General features: G+C 49.4%; 1 protein-coding gene across 1 annotated transcript in view; it reads left to right on the forward strand.

Annotated features, from left to right (window-relative positions):
- MAST2 (microtubule associated serine/threonine kinase 2) overlaps positions 1 to 19793 on the forward strand; it is a 69327-nt gene that overhangs the window by 40733 nt on the left and 8801 nt on the right. The window contains exons 6-20 of the mRNA XM_069981178.1: positions 3007 to 3098; positions 4596 to 4671; positions 5888 to 5966; positions 6906 to 7060; positions 10058 to 10133; positions 10254 to 10463; positions 13275 to 13376; positions 16642 to 16774; positions 16984 to 17051; positions 17129 to 17217; positions 18157 to 18365; positions 18439 to 18577; positions 18869 to 19001; positions 19113 to 19278; positions 19682 to 19783. Coding sequence (XP_069837279.1) covers positions 3007 to 3098; positions 4596 to 4671; positions 5888 to 5966; positions 6906 to 7060; positions 10058 to 10133; positions 10254 to 10463; positions 13275 to 13376; positions 16642 to 16774; positions 16984 to 17051; positions 17129 to 17217; positions 18157 to 18365; positions 18439 to 18577; positions 18869 to 19001; positions 19113 to 19278; positions 19682 to 19783 — 1829 coding nt within the window. The remainder of the gene's footprint in view (positions 1 to 3006; positions 3099 to 4595; positions 4672 to 5887; positions 5967 to 6905; positions 7061 to 10057; positions 10134 to 10253; positions 10464 to 13274; positions 13377 to 16641; positions 16775 to 16983; positions 17052 to 17128; positions 17218 to 18156; positions 18366 to 18438; positions 18578 to 18868; positions 19002 to 19112; positions 19279 to 19681; positions 19784 to 19793) is intronic.

Consider the following 19793-nt stretch of genomic DNA (forward strand, 5'->3'; position numbering starts at 1 on the left):
CTATTTCACATATGTAGAGTATATAGCTCCCATCATCCCTGACCGTGTGTTCTCAGCGCTTAGCCTATCTCCCACATCCTCTATACCAGGGAAGGCAACATGTGGCCCTTCACCTGTTACAACACTACAATTCCCATTGCTTCGGCTGCCCAGGCATGATGGGATTGTAGTTCTGCAACAGCTGGAGGGGCCGTAGATTCCCCATCCCTGCTTTATACTGTAGTAGACAGATGTCCCTGGAGCAGCAGAGGGACGATGGGCTCACAGACTTGGGGGGGCGCTCTGCTTGGTGTGGAGGCCTCTCATCTCCCATATTAATAATTGAGGAGGCCGCAGCTGCCTCCACTCATGTGAAAGCTTTCATTACTCCGTAGTCGATGACCACATTGCACTCAAGGGGAGATCATATGACCGAAGCCCAGAGAGACTGAGCCAGGAAGGAAGAAAGAAGAACGCACCAACCCCAGGCCCAGAGTGTTGTGACAGCAAGTGGAGGCCCCAGGATTGTCCCACTCCAGATCTCTGCTGGCCCCCACCTTAGGCATACTCTCCTGTGGAAAACCTCACCTCTGACATATATGTTCACCTGACCTGAAGTCTCCTGAAGCCTATTGCCCGCCTTTAGTCATTTAAGGCCCACTCTACCCGGTGTATACACTGAGGATGACCCTCCTGCATACTCCTGTGCTTCCTCCTTTGAAGATCCCACTGGTTCTGAAGATGAAGGGACTGGGGCGCTACAAAATGTGCTGGAACACTGTGCCATCCTGTTAGTTATGAGGATCAGCAGGGGTCATGACCACAAGCTGTGTCCACCACCATGACGGCAGGGTGTGAGTCCCGATTGGTTGTGATTTATATTCATTCATAAAGAACTTATACTTCCATGTGAGGTTCTGCAGTCATGTGACAGCGACGTCTATGTTCCTCGCCGAGCCTCTTCTGGGGGGGGTGTAATGGCCGCGTAGCAGATGCTTGTTGCCGCTCGTCTCTTTCAGGATCTAATTATTGCTCTTGCCTGGTTTTGTTTTCCGCCTTTCAGATTCACATCATCTGCAAATGACTGTAATTACAGCCGCCGCTCTCCTCGTGGCTGACCGCGCAGCTGCCGCTATTGTGAGCACACACATCCCAGACCGGAAGGACTGTCAGACAAAACCTCCTAAATGTTTGTTTCTTCCTCAATGAGTCTCGTTTTAATGAAAATAACTTTCTTTCATGAAATTATGGAAATAGGGAGAACGCCAACAAAGAATGGAGAGCAGCAGCATGACAGACGCCCGCCCCTAGCGGAGTGCTCCCGCCTGTCAGCTTCTCCCGCCCCTAGCGGAGTGCTCCCGCCTGTCAGCTTCTCCCACCCCTAGCGGAGTGCTCCTGCCTGTCAGCTTCTCCCGCCCCTAGCGGAATGCTCCCACCTGTCAGCTTCTCCCGCCCCCTAGTGGAGTGCTCCTGCCTGTCAGCTTCTCCCGCCCCCTAGTGGAGTGCTCCCATCTGTCAGCTTCTTCCGCCCCCTAGCGGAGTGCTCCTGCCTGTCAGCTTCTCCCGCCCCTAGTGGAGTGCTCCTGCCTGTCAGCTTCTCCCGCCTCTAGCGGAGTGCTCCTGCCTGTCAGCTTCTCCCGCCCCTACCGGAGTGCTCCTGCCTGTCAGCTTCTCCCGCCCCCTAGTGGAGTGCTCCCACCTGTCAGCTTCTCCCACCCCCTAATGGAGTGCTCCCGCCTGTGAGCTGCCCCCGCCCCCTAGTGGAGTGCTCCCGCCTGCAGGATTCCCCCTCTCCTAGTGGAGTTCTCCCTCCTGCAGGCAGCCTGCTCCCGTCTGAAGATGCATTGGTGCAGCTTGTGCTCGCTCAGATGGTGGCCATACCTCAGTCCTGTCTGACACCTGCTGCTGTTTATCTTGTTCAATGGAGTCCAGCCCCCCAATCCTGTTAAAGATGATCATTTCCACCTTGCACCCTGCAGCAGCTGACACAATGCCAGATCACCCCACCCCCGCCTGCCCTTTATAGGGTCTGATCATTAGAGACACCGGATCCTCTCAGCATTGACAGCGGTGTAATATTCCTATAAATCCTAATGCAGATACGTGACCCCGTGGTCAGAGATCACCCGGCTTACAGTAATGCTTCCCCTGTGCTGCTATAATAACCTCTTGCCATTGTGTCCCTTTTTAGGATTCCCCCTTAAATATCATCTGTGTAAGAGATACTTCCTGGTGCATGAATGAAACTTCAGAGTTACAGTAAAGACTGCCGCTTATACTGAGCAGGATAAAGGATTCGGCTGGGGGCGGGGATGCAACTCTGGGGGTCACTGCACTCTTTGAGCACCGGCGCCAATTGCTGGTGGCAGACAGCAGTATTGTCTCGTATACAGATAGTGTTTACTGGTAAGGACGGGTGCTGGGGGGCTCGCACCCGCACGGTATCTCCTTTCATTTACCCGTCTGCCAGTAATAGGAAGTCATTGTGTTTCAGGAAGGCAGCAGATCGTGTTGCAGCTCTGCTTTGTGACTCACGTGAGCGCTCACACTCGCTCATGTTTTCAGTGATTTTGGTGTCTTGGGATTCTCTTGCTGCCCTGACAGTATATTCCTCTCTACCTCACATTCACTCCTGACCCTCACATCACTACAACCCCCAGCAGGACTGTCGTTTATATCAGTCCCTTGCAGGCAGGGAGATGGGCAGGCTGTCAGTCACACCATCTAAAGCCTGTAGTCCAGGTAACACAGGGCACCTCAATAGACTCTTTGGCCGTGATCACTATGTAGCGTGTGCTGTTACATCACATCGGGGGCCTCGCTCTCTTGGGCCCCTTCTCAGGTTTGTGAGAGTGGTGAAGCTTTTCAGTGATGCATGCTGCCCACATAGCAGCCCACACACCCTACTCTGTATAATAATGGTGGTGTTTCTCCTTTTGACTGTTCTCTCTATTTGTACACATGCAATGGTTTTTAGTTAAACAAGTTTAAAAAAATAATAATGGAATTGTCTTGTTTCTTCCTCAGTTGCCGCACCAGTAATCGTAAGAGTCTGATAGTGGCCTCCAGCACGTCCCCGACCCTGCCTCGACCACACTCTCCTCTCCATGGACACACAGGTACAGGGCCCCAATATGGATGGGATGTGGGTACAGTATGCGACCTGGTAGGGGTTGAGACTGGTAATAAAAGAGTAATGATCACCACTCGCTGTCGCTTCTCCTGGTGATGCTGTTGGGCTCCGAGCGGTCATGTCTGCACAGCTCTGTCACTAGGAGAAGCAGAGGTCATAGTTGAGATGGAAAGCAGTGTATTATGGGAGCAGAGTTGCCCCCCCCCCCTCCTCCTCCAATAGTCTAGACATTGTGCATTGTGGGAGCAGGGTCTGCTCTGTGCCCCTATAATCTGGACAACAATGCATTGTAAAAGTTTGCACCCCTTTGCGCTCCCGTAGTTTGGAAACAGTTTTCTTGTCACAGCGGGGCCCATTTATGCCCCCATTATCTGGGCTGCAGTGTATTGTAGGAGCAGGGTCTGCTCTGTGCCCTCAATCTAGACTGCAGTGCCTCGTCAGAGCAGGGTTCCATTTTTGTCCCTATAGTCTGAACAGTGGTGCATTGTGAGAGCAGGGTCGCCTCTCTGCCCCCATAATCTGGACAGCAATGCATTGTAAAAGTGGCGTCCCTTTTGTGCTCCCATAGTCTGGACAGCAATGCATTGTAGGAGCAGGGTCTGCTCTGTGCCCCCATAGGCTGGACAGCAGTGCATTGTAGTAGTGGGGTACCCTGTGTGACCCCATAATCTGGACAACAGTGCATTGTGGTAGTAGGGTCCCCTCAGGGCGTAGAGCTGGAGGTGGGTGACTGGGGCCCCGAGATCTGTTTCCTGTGAGATAACACTGAGCTTCTCTGTGGATTCATTTACAATAAGATTGTGGCTAATTCTCTGCCCTATTTCTTCATAAGTCTTAATAGGAAAATCTCCTTAATATGGAAATCTTCATCCTGAGATGAGCACTGACACATGAAGGGCCCACACCCCCGCAGACTCTTTAATTCCACAGATTTACCCTTTACCATCGGAAGATGAGCAAAGCCACTGCACATCTCTCTCTCTCCCCCCCCCAATCCCAATACAATGCAATGAATCAGCTATGTGGCCCCAATATACACCATTTCTTCAGAGGCCACACTCCGTGTCTTATCCCTCTCCCATCCATGGGGAGGCCAGTATAGTGGCTGCTTCAGGGGTCCATAGATTGGTCTAGGTTTGCAGAGTGTCTCCCGTTTGTGAGAGCCCCATCACCTCATAAAGAGAGGTCACGGGAGCAGCGCAGGGTGCCATTGTGCTCAGCATGTATCTACAGCCCCTTAGTGACTGGCAGAAGATCCCACAATGCATTTCTGTCGGCACTGCATGTGACTGGGGTAGCAGTAAGGGGCTGTCAGACCCCAGAGCTCCGCATGAGATGCAAATTCCTCTTCAGATGCTGCAATTACTGTTCAGTCTGTCTGCGCCACACAATGAGCCCACAGAGTGGAGGGCGCACCTGCCAGGGGAGGGTGGGGGTCTTATCCTAAACTGTTTCACCCATACACAATCATCTGTCTCCACAGGCAACAGCCCCCTGGACAGCCCCCGAAACTTTTCCCCCAATGCTGCCGCACACTTCTCCTTTGTCCCTGCTCGGAGGTGAGTACCTGACAGATGTGTGCACTCATGTAGCAGAGCTGAATGTCTGGTGCTGCTGCTATCTGTAATACATAGGATTGCATAGGACCGCTTCTACATTGTCTGTGTAAGAATGCTATACACCTGTAGAAAATGATTTGCATTAGCTGCACCCTGCTTCTTTCTCTGGTATATGAAGTGATTACCCACGTGGTGAGATTTGCTGTGAGGTCTTTATGTTGTAGCTCTTTGCTTCCTCTAGATGTCAGTATCATCACTGGAGATGTGATATTGTGCGGTGCAGGCGCTCAGTGTTCCCTGCTGTGCAAATGTTGTAGACAGGTGACTGGATTCCGAGCTTTCAAAGAATTTATAGATCATATAGCCAATAAGAATAACCTATAACCTGCTGCGATGGGGGAAAATTCATCCCCCCTCACCTGTCAACAGCATGAATCCCTGGTAACTGCTCCCATCTTGGCTCCATCGTGTCATTGCCCTTACTGTAAAGAATACTGTCAGTGATGATGGTGAGACCTCCTTTCCTGTATAGACCACGCACCCATGTCATGGTAATAGATATAGATTTACATGAGGAATTCTGGGGGGGAGGGGGGTGCAAACAATAAAAGTAGCCCTTGGGGCCCTGGCTGTGTCGGCAGTATGTTTACTTATGTGCCTTATGTAGAGCATTGTGACTAATGTGTCATCTCTTGTATCCAGCCACGGACACAGAGCAGACAGGTAACAGGGCACCGCCGGTCCCCCACCTAAGTTGTGTCCATAGTCATGTATGTGACCCCCACCCTCACACCCCATCATGGTGCATGCAGTTTGATGTCATCCTGCACTGCTCACTGGCTCCTCCCCTTTAGTCATGGATTTGTCAGTCATGGTCATTGTCCACCATGTTTACGTGGATTCTCAACATTACAATAAAATGGATATTGATAATTATTACCTATAATGTAACGTTTAGAAGCTGCAGTCAGAAACCATGCTACCTACACACACCCCACCCCACCCTGTGTAGTGGCCAGGGGTCATATCATGGTTAGGGGTCATTTTCTATAGTCAACACTTCATGATTTCCCAGCTGCTTCCTTCTATTAACCTGAATGTAAGTGCGGTGGCCCGTTGCACTTCATACATCTGCATTGTCATCAGACCAGCTCTCCGTCATCTTCTCCCTCCTGATATGTTTGTCTGCTTTAACGTTTGCTTCCTTTTGTTTCAGGACGGATGGACGCCGCTGGTCGCTGGCATCGCTGCCGTCTTCTGGATATGGAACCAACACTCCCAGTTCTACAGTCTCAGTAAGTGTAAGCTGAAGTGTCCATCTTGTCTCCTTGTGCCCCCACCCCCTCAGTTACATGGCCCAGAGGGGTCTTTGTGCTCAGAGATTCTGTCCCAGCCCTTCATCCCCGTCCTTGGGGCTGTTTCACACTTTAGTTAGAAGTTGGTAAAACTGCATCCTTCATGTGTTGAGGCAGCGCATTTGTCCCCCGGGTCTGTGTACTCTTTGCTGGACAGGAAAGTCAGGACTGGTTAGTGTCACGTCTACTGCTTTGCCTTTGTCCACCTCAGGTTCTGTTAGGTTCAGAACTGCAGTGTATAGCATGGAGATGGAGGAGGAACAGAGCTGCAGTGTATAGCATGATGGAAAAGTAGAGCTGCAGTGTATAGCATGAAGGAGGGGAAGAGCTGCAGTGTATAGTGTGGAGGAGGAGGAAGAAGAGACTATATGGAGTGTACAACATGGAGAAGAAGCAGTGCTGCAGTGTATAGCATGGAGATAGAGGAAGAGCAGAGCTGCAGTGTATAGCATGGAGGGAGGAGAAGTACAGCTGCAGAGTATAAAATGGAGGAGGGATTTGCACCCAGAGCCTTTGATGTCACCAAAGATGAGGTCCCTCTCAGACTCCAGTACATGGTGCAGCTCATAGTGCTGGATACAGTAAATATATTGGATGATCATGTGCAGGGAGTGTGCGCTGACCATGCAGCGTCCATCTCCAGGGAATTGTGTGCACAGTCATTGTGTGCAATATTGTCCATTGCTGCTGCCTCAGGGCAGACACTCCACAATCTCTTCCCAGAACAGGTGAATAGAACCAGGGCTCCAGCCCCAGTCATTTTGTATTAGAGCGGGATGAACCTGTCGTCTCCCCTGACCTCTCTTGCCCCCTCCATCCTCCGGCAGTCTTGTATGCGTGCGTTTTAGTGTTTCTTTCTTCTGTGTTTTCTGTACTCAGTCATCCTGCTCATCTCAGGAGAAGCTGCACCAGCTGCCATATCAGCCGACAGCGGACGAGCTGCACTTCCTGACAAAGCACTTCAGCACCGAGAACATCACCGACGAGGAAGGCCGCCAATCTCCAGCCATGCGTCCCCGCTCCCGCAGCCTCAGGTGATCACCCCCTTCTGCCTACCTGTCCTTCTCTTATATACGGAGCGCTGTTCACATCTGACCGGGTGGATGTGGGGCTGAGGCTGTGTGATGTCCATCCTGATCCCCAGGTTCTTATATACAGTGTAATGGTTTGTACCCAGTAATGTTCGAGGTGATCCCCACAGGGTGTATTCAATACAAGCCTTCACACGTACACATGAGGGTCGAGGCTGTGTTTCTGGAGACACCTGCTCTGGTGGCCATTGAAGTGTCACATGTAAGTTATGTGGGTGATACACAAAGCGGGCAGTCGCAGATGGGATAGTAGTGCCAGGTGTAGCTGCTCCAGCTCTTCCCTCTAGGGGTCACAACCCCCCTGTATCCATGGAGCATCTTTGCCGGTTAGTGTTAGGAATTGTTGGAGGTCATAGCCCCTGAACCTTCACAGATTTTACACTAGACATTATTAATAGTAATCCTTATCTTATAGGGGCTGTGAATATGATGACCGAATTGGTTAGCACCCCGGACAGGGAAAGTGTGCCCCCTTAGAGGTGCGTCCATCACATGTGATGCCATAGCTGCTTACTTTTTGAAACCGCTTCGCTCTTGTCCTCAGTTTGGGTTGTGAGTTTTGCAGCTTGGTGGCAATAAAGTAAAAGGGACTCTGTTGTAATACCACAAATAACCTGAGGACAGGTGTGGTGCTGTTTTTGGAAGTGTCCCGCTATCTTTTTCACACCCTATATAAGCGCTTTATCCTGCGGTGTACATCATGTCTACCTGTTCGCTTTCTCTCTGACCACCTCTCTGGGGTCACACTGGGATGTGTCCTTTGACCATGAGGGTCCTTCAGCAGCTCATTGTTCTGCAGGTTAAGACGCTCTATTATTTAATTGATTATTGTTTATACCACATCAGCTGCGGCAGCGCCTGCTCTGTCCTAATGGGCGCGCCCATGTTTGTGGGCGGCCGATTACCCGTGTAATTACTTGGGTGGCAGCAGCGGCCATCGCCAGTCTTTATGATGCCATCCATTACCTTATGCTGCCACCGCCACAGTCAATCTCACTTTAATTTGACATTTTCTTTTTGCTCGGGTTTGTTCATGCAGATCTGATCTCCCTGGGGATTCGTCGCAGACTCCTCGTTGTGTTTCCAGGATACATTTCCTTCCCGCCGATTGCTGTTTCCCCCCAGAAAGTTACACATAGTCATAAAGGCTTCTCGCTGCTGGCGGAGGCTACGACAGTCGTCCACTGTGGCTACTCGTCTCTTCTCCACCTTTCTAGCAAACAATTGTATTCATATTCGTATTAATAGATCTGCCACCAATGGGGGGGGGGGTTGGTCATCTTTAGGATCCTTACAGTCCTGTGTCCATCCCTAATATGGCGTCCCATGGATTTTTATCGCCCTTGTTGCCTGATGTGCAGAGGGTTTAGGGGGTCATTCACACCTGTAATTAGCGGTGGTGCAATGGATAGGTGACTGTAATGAGCCGGGACAGGGGATTTGTCTGTAAGTCTTTAGGCTCTCCTTCCCCTCCGGTTGTTGCGGTGACCTCTCGCTCGCTCATCCGTCCCCCTATTAAATATCTGCTGTCACCAGGGCCCCAGGGAATACTCTAGAGACATGTATCATCTGGAAAACGCGCGTGCCTGGCTGTAGCCGGGGTGCGACACACCATCAATCTCCTATCCACGCGTGTCCTGAAAACAATTAGTCCCGCTCAGAAATTAGTTTGTAGCGTGTGCGGTGAACGGGTTAAATTGCACACAAGTCCAGGGAACGGACGCTACAAGTAAATGTGGCCGCTGAGATCACAACTGTCCCCTGTTGTGGCACTGGAGTCATACAGGACTCGATGGTAAGATTTGCTGCGACCTACCCCTTTGTCCTGTATACATAGATCCATTGGTTGGCCATCTCCAGGACACGCTTGGCTAAGGATTAGGTGTAATAATCTGGTATATGGATGACATCATTGTGCCTGGAGCTGGGGATGAGTCATTGCATTACACCGCTACCTCTGCTTGCTTAGCATGCAGCACACGTTCCAGTGTTCAGTCACCACATGTTACCCTGCGATTGCAGTACATTGACTACCCCAACGATGAGCTCATTCTGTCACCAGCGAGCGGTAGATCCACACCGTCCCCTGTACACCTGAGCTCACAATCCATAAGAAGGATCATCTATAGAAGAGCCATTTGTGGCGGACATTTATTACTAAAAATCCAGGATTAGATGAGATCATATGCTCCAAATATACTTTTGTATACTTTGTACCTATATACAGTACACCCCATGTGTGCTATACTTACTATATACATATCTATACTCCCCTATACTCTGTACCTATATACAGTACACCTCTGCTTCGTATTTACACTATACTCCATACTCCCCTATACTCTGTACCTACTGTATATACAGTACACCTCTCTGCTTTGTATATACTGTACATATCTATACTCCATACTCCCCTATACTCTGTACCTATATACAGTACACCCCTCTGCTTTGTATATACTCTGTACATATCTATACTCCATACTCTCCTATACTATGTACCTATATACCTCAGTGCTCTATATATACATGTGTATATCCCTGGGGGCAGCATGGTTTGCAGGGATTTGCTCTCAAACTTCAAAAACTACAAATTGGTGAATTTAGGTTGTGAACCAGGGGCGGAGAACATGGGCCAATTTGAGTGATGACAAGCGATGTACTGCTCAGTGAAATAAGTTGGTGTTATATTTATAAAGATTAAATATGATTAATTTCCATGAATACCCCATATTTCCTAAAATGTTCATGTATACTCAATGTGCAGTACTCCATATACTGTACTCTGTACCTGTCCATACACCTCTGTATCTGTCCATACTGTGCCTATCTGTATGCAGTTCTCCTCTATGTCCCCACTAACTCCCTGTTTTTTGGGGTTTTTTTTTTATCTAATGCTGTGGCTGCTCTCATCCATCTTTTTGGTTTCCTTTTCCACAGTCCTGGCCGTTCCCCCATCTCATACGATGGAGAGATAGTAATGATGAACCACGTGTACAAGGAGCGGTTCCCAAAGGTGAGGTGTCCTCCTGTATTGCAGATGACGTTGATATGGGGAGGTTGTGGCTTTTTTTTTGGGGGGGGAGAGAGTTTGCAAGATGTTGCTCACTATCACCTTTTTGTTTTTGTCCGTCAGGCCACGGCTCAGATGGAGGAGAGGTTGGCAGATTTCATTATCAGCAATGCCCCCGAGAATGTCCTGCCCCTTGGGGATGGCGTCCTAAGCTTTATCCACCACCAGGTGATCGAGCTGGCCCGCGACTGCCTGGGCAAATCCCGGGACGGGCTCATCACCTCCCGTTACTTCTATGAGCTGCAGGAAAACCTGGAGAAGCTGCTGCAGGATGTGAGTATGATGAGAGATCAGGCTACACAGTAACAAACCCTCTGCTGTTGAAACGATTGTCATTGCAGATCTTCAGCCTCTTAATATGAATAAATTCTGTTCTCGATCTTGAAACTTGAGAAGAAGTAAAATAGTCTGTTAGTTGCAGCACTTTATCTCCTAACAGGGGCCGCATGTCAGTTGTCACCTTCTCCTTTCCACTCTCATAGTGTTCACACCTTGCAGTAGAACAAGTCATTAGCTGTCAGCGACAAGAGGGAGCCAAAGACCCCCCCCCCCCCAATATACCAAGGGGAGGCATCACAGACTGAAATGTGTTATAGCGGCAATCCCTACATGCTGCAGTGATATGTATAGACCCCATATTGCATGGCTTCATGTCTGTGGATGGGACTTCTCCCTGATTTATGGGCTCTGAATTATAAGTTCAGCCCAGTATGTATTGACAGGACAACTGCATAAAGGACGGGTGGAATCCGCACGGCCCCCTCTATACTCTACTGTAATATTGGGTGACTGACCATCTATACTATTACTGCTGGGGCAGAGGTGCTCTGTGCTCTGTAGTATCGGGTCACAGTCTTAGCTTCGTGTACTGGTTTGTGAAGGACATCATTTAGTTTCTGTCCTCGTCGGGTGGTCTCTGGCTCCTTGTTATCTGCGATTCTTTATGAACATCTGGTTTGGGAGATAATCATAGTTAAAAGCCTCATCTCCCGTGTAGATGATGGCGGCAATGACCTCATCGAGATTAATCTGCCAGATAGGGGCCCTGGACTCTTACTGCTTTGTAGCAGGGACAATGAGAACACAATGACAGTCTGTCTAGGCTATGTGTGTCCAGTGCAGAGCACACCCCAGGTTGGCTGACTCCTGCGAGCATATGCTGTGTAGTGATACATGGACACGCATCCTCCAGATATTGTAGCCTGAGGTCTGAGACCCCGAGTCTGTTGGCTCTCGGGCGCTATCACTGGACTACTATAACAATTGTGCATCGCTCTGTAAGGACTTCCATTGTGCACAGTCCCATCCAGCACACAATGAACGTCCACAGGGGGCTAGTGTTTGCGCTATGATGCGCGCCTCCACATTGTGCTGGAGCTGCTGAGGACAGGAGTTCAGCTCTAGGGGTCTGGCTGTATTGTCTCTATTACCGTGTTATTGTTGGCGGCAGCGGCGGTCCCTGGAGGAGGACGCTGATTTTAATTTCATGGCCCAGCGGCTGCTGTGAGTGACTGATGGGGCTTCAGATAAAGGATCTCCTGTGTGTAGGAATGGTGCGCGTTCTCTAACCTGCACCCCCCCCCCCCCAACATGCCGTCACCAGGAATGGCTAATTACATGACATGTATTGAGCCGTCACGCATGGCAGCCGCTCGCTATATAACACTGGGCGTGCAGCGGTTATTATCCGAACAATCACAAACAAGTGCTAGTGTGAGGATCACAGCGGGTGCTCTGTCCTCTCCGGGATGCTGGATCCACAACGCTGCGCTCACATCATGGCTCGGTGGCTGCTTCAGGTTAGTCTAGGTCCTGGCGTCCATGTAATGTGAGGATATTTACAGCTGGTGAAGGGCAGATGAGCTGCAGCATCTGTCTCCGGTGCAGACTTCTCCCGCTCCTTCCATGGTCAGTTTGGCTTGGCATTAGCCAGGAGCAATGACACAAGCTTGGGACACTCTGAGGGTCCATGACTGTCCATACAGAGAAATTAAAGCAAGAATACCTATCCATAGTTACCATTGTCTGAGGGGCACATTCTTATACTGGGAATGTGATCCCTTGCGGTGTGTGTGTGGGGGCACTTACTGTATACTGGGACTGTAAGTCCTTACCTCTATATGGATTCTGGCTCTTCATTGCTGTTATTGATTTGTTCGGTGTTCACGATTTAGCGGGGCAGGTGCAGCTGGTGCCCCCCGAGTGTGTGAGGATTATGCAGATCGGACAGATCTCTGCTTCTCCGCTCCTGGGACCGCTGTCGCTTTGTGCTTTTTATGTAAAGTCTGGTGCAGATTAATGCACTTAGTTATAGGACGCTTCCTCTCCAATCCCATCTCCGCACTGATAGAGTATGGTGCCCCAGGCTACTGAGCTGAGGCTGCTCACTCCCCAGTGCGTCCATTAATATCATGTATTTATGTCCTGGAGGAGAAGTCAGGATCTCCAGCCTCCACTGTGTATTTGGTTTGTGACTGGATTGAAAAGGGGGGGGGGGGGGGTTGACGGAATTGGCAGGGGCACGGCTGTATTGTGGTCAGGTTATTATACGTGTGGGGGGGAGGCTTGTGGTTATGTTACATATGGGGAGATGTGGAAGGGTTGTGATGGATATGGGGATGTGGAGAGGGTCATTTTGGGTAGGAATGGATAAGAGGGAGCAGGTAGGGTCACGTCTGGGTTGGGATTCATATGGGGTAGGAGGCATTGAGGGTTGTGGCCAGGTTGGGATGAATATAGGAGGAGCAGGAGGGTGATGTCTGGTTTGGCATGGGCTTGGGGTTAGTAGGAAGGGTTGTGGCTAGGTTGGCATGAGTATGTAAGGCACAGGCATCTGGACTTGTCACCCATCATTGTTCAGCAGTGTATGGGCAGCCTCTATTCTGCTGGCTGTCACTCTACAGGAAGCTGAGGTTCCTCTGCTACTCTGCCTGTCATTCTCACCTTGTTTTGTGGAATTTCCTTGTCTGCATTTGTCATATTGTGAAGTGTAGAGGGACCCAGCTGCTTGGTTCTTGGGGTTTCCTTCTCCTGTGCTAGTGATAGTGTTGTGTGCAGACCTTTAACCTGTGTTTATATCTGTAGGCCCATGAGCGATCCGAGAGCTCAGACGTGACCTTTGTGACACAGCTAGTGAAGAAGTTAATGATCGTCATTGCCCGCCCGGCCCGGCTCCTGGAGTGTCTGGTAAGTGTGTGCGCACAGCAGGGCCTATTTACATTAAACATTTATGCTGGAACCCCTTTACTATGGCATAGTCACATGGATACAGGTAACTGCGATCAGACCATGATCTGAATGTAGACCGTCTCTATAGATGTAGAATGGCTCACCAATAGATGGAGTCCTGAAAAACATAGTCATAGGCTGTATCCATGTTTATCAGGCAGCCTTAGGGCTGCATTCAAGTTCTTCACCTACCTGTAATCAAATCCCGAGCATGATTGAGTTGCTGACTAGAGATGAGCGAATCTCAGACACACATTAGAGGATGTCCAGGAAAATTAACAGAATAAGGGGAAAGTAAGAGATTGCAGGGGGTCCGACCTCTGTACCCCCTGCCAATCTTGGAAAACTGCACAGAATCCAGAATCTGAACCCTCTGATACTTAAGGGTATCTGCACACTACGGAATTAAGCGAGGTATTTCGGACGGAGTCCGTGCAGCGGGTTCTGATTGAAGTTCTGCCCGTACCATTGAATCAATGTGATGTCTCAAGTGCAATCCGCCATCTGCTCAAAGAATTGACGTGTCAATTTTTGGGGCGGCTGGCGGATTGCTTTTGAGAAATCAGTCAATGGGACAGGTGGAACTTGAAGCAGAACCCACCGCGTGGACTCCGCTTGAAATTCCTTGCTTAAAGTGACTGTACCCACAATCTGACCCCCCCTCCAAACCACTTGTACCTTCGGATAGCTGCTTTCAATCCAAGATCTGTCCTGGGGTCCGTTCGGCAGGTGATGCAGTTATTTTCCTAAAAAACAACTTTTAAACTTGCAGCCCTGTGCCCTACGGGCATGGCCTAGATTGTGTATGCATTAGGCTGGCACAATCCTCTCTGTCCCTCCTCCCCACCCTCCTCCTCATTAGGAATGCTCCAGGCAGATTGTGAATACTGAACATGGGCTGGATCGTTAAGGCAACTGTGCAATGTTCAGCATGCAGAAAATGTTCCAGTGGCATTCCTAATGATGAGGAGGGACGGGAGGGGTGGTGCAAAGTTAGGGCACAGATATTCTAAGCCACGCCTGTAGGGCACGGGGCTGCAAGTTTCAAAATTGTTTTTTAGGACAATAACTGCATCACCTGCCGAACGGACCCCAGGACAGATCTTGGATTAAAAGCAGCTATCAGTGGTTTGGGGGGTCAGATTGTGGGTACAGAGTTGCTTTAATTCCGTAGTGTGCGGATACCCTTAGAGGAGGAATAAGCTTGGCTGCGTTTACACACACAGATAATTGACCGATTTTGTGACAGATTTTTGAAGCCAAAGCCAGGAACAGATTATAAACTGAGATTTCTCCCCTTTTTGAAATCCATTCCTGGGCTTGGCTTCAAAAATCTGTCAGGTAAATTGGTCAATTATCTGTGTATGTAAACAGAGCCTTATCTGAGAGCGAGCAGATTAGGCAGGTGTGGAGCAAGGGTTTCTGTAGTTTAGAGATGACAGGCGATTACAGAGGGGCTGATAGTCTGCCGAACAAGACCGGTCCAAGATGGATTCTCCAAAGAAACACATTTATTTCTTCTGTTACTGCAGCCTGTACAGACCCTGAACCTAACCCTGGCTCCGTATTTGCTGCTCCTCGTGGATATGGGTGTGATGTCATGTGTGAATGGGTGGCTCTGGAGGCAGTGCTGACAGCGTTCTCTGTGACTGTCTCTCCTGCTTGTTCAGGGTCTGCTCTATAGGTCCCCATGCACCTTTATACTTTTGTGTGCTGTCCCCACCACCTATCATTATAAGGTGTATGCGGCTTTCTTAACTATCCATTGACAGATGATATTGGTTGACATAGCAGTTGGGCGTGGTGGAAAATCACTTCCTGACTCCTTTGTTCTGGGAGAGATAAGCCACAGTCGGACCTCTATGGCTGCAGCTTAATCCTCTCCTCCCCATAGAGAACACAGGAACCCTTATTCATTCTGAATGTTCCTGTGAATGAGGAGAACAATCGCTCGGCAGTCTGTTATTGAAGGTGTATATCCACCTTAATACTCATGTTATATCAGGGCTGTTCATGCAGCTCCACACTATACGGTGCACTCCTACCGATCCCCCCGCTTAGATGTCTCTGCTGCGGTGCTATCATTGTGTGAGGTTATTGTGTCCTTGTCTCTCTCATCTGCTCTGCCCTTCACCAGCTTTATGATGAATCCATCACAGTGGGGGCTGCTGTCATCTTCTGGAGGACGCAGCCCCTGACCCGTCTGTCATCCCAGGTGCTGAGGGATTCGTGGGGTCGGTCATTGTTCATGGTGTTCTCCCTCAGGTGATGGCATCTTCTGTAATAAGAGACACAGGAATGAGCCAGGAATCTGTGCCACCATCTATGCTGCGGTCTGACCCTCGAAGCGTTGTCCTAATCTTCCCATGTATACATGTTCATCTCCCTGCACCCCTATATTCTTGCTTCCTGTTTGTGTCCCTCTAGGGATTTGCTGTTGTGTTATTATTCAGCTCAGTCCAGGATCTCTAGTGGAGTCTGTGGAGCGTCCCCGCACCTGTCACTATCAGCTCCTGAGTAATGAATGGTGCTGCGGATAGTGACAGCTCTGTAATGAACCTCGTCCTACGATATTAGGGGGCGAGCAACAGAGAACAGGCAGCAAGTGTATACAGCCATAGGCATGCAGGGTATACAGCCATAGAGATACAGCTGTAGATGTGCAGAGTATAAAGCTATAGGTGGACAGTGTATTCAGCCTGTACCGTACTACATAGGAGTTAGTGTTCTGTCTGTGTGAGATGTTCTGCAGCAGCCAGTGCCTGTCTGACTCATTGTCACTGGTCAATAAATCCTTCCTTATAGCTGCTTGTCTAGTGCAGTGTAACGTTTCGGGTAGCGGAGAGGCTCGTTGTATACAATAAGCACAGAGCGTGATCCCAGCCTGTACGCCTCCATGCTATACAGTACTCTGGTAATGATGCTGACTCCATCATCTGCTGGTGATCTAGATAGGAAGGATCTGAGCTTATTTCAGATGCATAGCTTATTACAGAGATGCAAAGTGACAAATCCTCAGCTGTAACAGGACTGAGCTAAGGATACTCGAGATGATTGCCACCATTCTACAAGAGTGAGCAAAGATTTGGGGTTGGTGAGAAACTGACACAAGACTAACTTTTTATTATTTTTTTTTTACCCCTCTAAGTCAAGTAGATGGCATAGCTGCTTATCTTGGTATCAGGTGATGGTCGCCATCAGTGATTTTGTGTTTTGTTTCCAGGAGTTTGACCCAGAGGAGTTTTACCATCTCCTGGAGGCTGCAGAAGGCCATGCCAAGGAAGGAGAAGGCATTAAGTGTGGAATCCCACGCTATATCATCAACCAGCTGGGGCTCAACAGGGATCCCCTGGAGGGTAAGTCCTGCCAGAAGGGTCGGCCTGCTAAGCCCCCAACACTGGCCATGAGGGACATGAACTTCCCCTGCACTACATGTGTATGAGGATGCATCACTGACAGCCCCACTCGCTGTGCTTTTCTGTTGTGTAAATTTACTCTGTTTCGGTAATTCTGTGCAACTGTGGTGTTAATGTGATGGCTGTCCGCTCTGATCTTGTGTCTTTAGAAATGGCCCAGCTAAACAGCTATGACAGCAGCAGCGCGGATACCCCAGAGACAGACGACTCGGTGGAGGTAACTGCAAAAAACTCCGCTTACTGCTCTTATTTGTATGTCTGAGACGCAGCCGATAAACATTTCTGTATTTCTAGGGTCGCTGCACCACTGTAATGTCGACAAAGAAGACGCCCTCCGAAGAACAGTTTGAGAACATCAAGTTGATCAGCAATGGTGCCTACGGGTATATATAGAGAACAAAGCAATTATGTGTGACCTTCAACATAAAAAAATGATGTTTTAACCATCACACCCCGTTGTGCACCATAGAACATGCTCCCCACACCATCAGACCCCAGCATGAGGTCGAGTGTGTGCCCCCACAACCATTAGACCATAGTGTGTAACCTAGGACATGTGCCCAACAACCATCAAACCCCAGTGTGTCATAGGATGTGCCCCCACAGCTCACATCCCATTGTGTAGCATATAACATGCTCCCCACATCATCAGACCCCAGCATGTGGCCTAGAATATGACCCCACAACCATCAGACCCCATTGAGTAACATAAGATATAATAGAACGTGCCCTCCACAAACCCCTTTGTGTAGCAAAGAACATGCTCCCCACACCATCCGACCCCAGTATGTGTCCTAGAATGTGGCTCTATCAGCATTCAGACCCTAGTAGGTGACCCCACAACCATCAAAACCTAGTGTGTAACATAAGATATAATGTAACGTGCCCACCACAAAGGACTCCAGTCTGTAGCATAGTGCCCCCCCCCCACACACACACACAACCATCAAAACCCAGTGTGTAACATAGAACTTGACCCCTGATAAACATCAGACTCCAATGTGTAACCTAGGACATACTCCTTTCAACCATCAGACCCGAGTGTGTAACATAGGACATGCCCACAATAACCATCAGACTCCAGTGTGTAGCATAGAGTGTGCACCCCACAACCATCAGACCCCAGTGTGTAACATAGGCTGTGTGCCCCACAACCATCAGACTCCAGTGTGTAGCATAGTGTGCACCCTACAACCATCAGAACCCAGTGTGTAACACAGAACTTGACCCCCCACAACCATCAGACTCCAGTGTGTAACAAGACGTGCCCCCTGCAACCTCTTTGAGGATCTGCCTAATGATGTATCTCATGTCATTTCCAGTGCGGTATATTTAGTGCGGCACAAGGAAACGCGACAGAGGTTTGCAATGAAGAAGATCAATAAGCAGAATCTGATCTTAAGGAACCAGATCCAGCAAGCTTTTGTGGAGCGGGACATTCTCACCTTCGCTGAGAACCCCTTCGTGGTCAGCATGTTCTGCTCCTTCGAGACAAAGCGTCACCTGTGTATGGTCATGGAGTATGTGGAAGGTAGGTGCCACGTCTGTCCGTGGTGTAACACTTAGTTGCCAATCTCTACATTGATGTTTTGTTTCCCCTTCAGGTGGGGACTGCGCCACTCTCCTGAAGAACATCGGTGCTCTTCCCGTGGACATGGCTCGGATGTACTTTGCCGAAACTGTCCTGGCGTTGGAATATCTCCACAATTATGGGATTGTCCATCGGGATCTAAAGCCAGACAAGTACGTTGTAAAGGTTGTCCTAGCCTCCAGTATGTAAGCGTCTGCAACCTTGGGGGGGGTCACTGTACTGGCTGCACATATGGCCTTTTTATTTCTGAAATCCTCATCCTTCACGGTCTCCCAAGAGGGATTGTTACCCGGTTGATGCTATAAGGGTAATTTTCTCCCATTGGTCAGAAATGCTGATGTGTGTCAGTTTCTTGAACTCTCGTGTCTCGTAGAAGTAACATATCTATGTGGCCACTCGCATGTGCGTGTCTAGGTAGCTCATGTATGTTTTCTCCACCGTAGCCTCCTCATCACCTCAATGGGTCACATCAAGCTGACTGATTTTGGTCTGTCCAAGATTGGACTGATGAGTCTGACCACCAACCTATACGAGGGGCACATAGAGAAGGATACCCGCGAGTTTCTGGATAAGCAGGTGGGTGGAGGAGGTGAGGTGTCACTGGTGTTTCTGGATCTTTCTCATATATTGTGGAGGTGTGTGTGTGTAATAAGTGTTCTTCAAAAAAACTTTTTATGTTTCCCCAAGGTTTGTGGTACCCCAGAGTACATCGCCCCTGAAGTCATCCTGCGCCAGGGCTACGGGAAGCCTGTGGACTGGTGGGCGATGGGCATTATTCTCTATGAGTTCTTAGTTGGCTGCGTCCCCTTCTTTGGAGACACTCCAGAAGAGCTGTTTGGTCAGGTGATCAGCGGTAAGTGCTGCACAGGTGTCGGGATGCAGTAAAGTTATACATTGTTGCTGCTGAAAACAGAAAACATTCTTGTTGGCAATGAACACTCTGACCCAGAAAATGCTGCGTTACCCCATCAGCTTTTTAGTGCTGTGTGGGTGCTTCCTCTGCCTCCTAGTGTTACATTAGGTCATCTCCAGCTGCCAGCTGTGGACTGTGCATTGTGTGCTTCTATAGGTGGGACAGGTCAGTCCTACTATGGCTGCATCATCTGATGTATACCATGCGGCCCAAAGCTAAGCAAGCCAGTAGCCAAGATTATGCTGTGTGATTGATACCACCTCACTGCTTACAAACCTCAGTCAATGTATATTTAAACATTCGGCACAGTAGAGACTATAATTTAGATTTTTTTTTGTTCCAGACGAGATTGCGTGGCCAGAAGGTGAAGATGCTCTGCCAGCCGATGCTCAAGATCTCATCTCGAAGCTCCTCCGCCAGAGCCCACTGGAGCGAATGGGGACGGGTGCGACTTA

The sequence above is a fragment of the Dendropsophus ebraccatus genome, chromosome 8 (assembly GCF_027789765.1).
Source record: "Dendropsophus ebraccatus isolate aDenEbr1 chromosome 8, aDenEbr1.pat, whole genome shotgun sequence".
In the NCBI taxonomy this organism is placed as follows: Eukaryota; Metazoa; Chordata; class Amphibia; order Anura; family Hylidae; genus Dendropsophus; species Dendropsophus ebraccatus.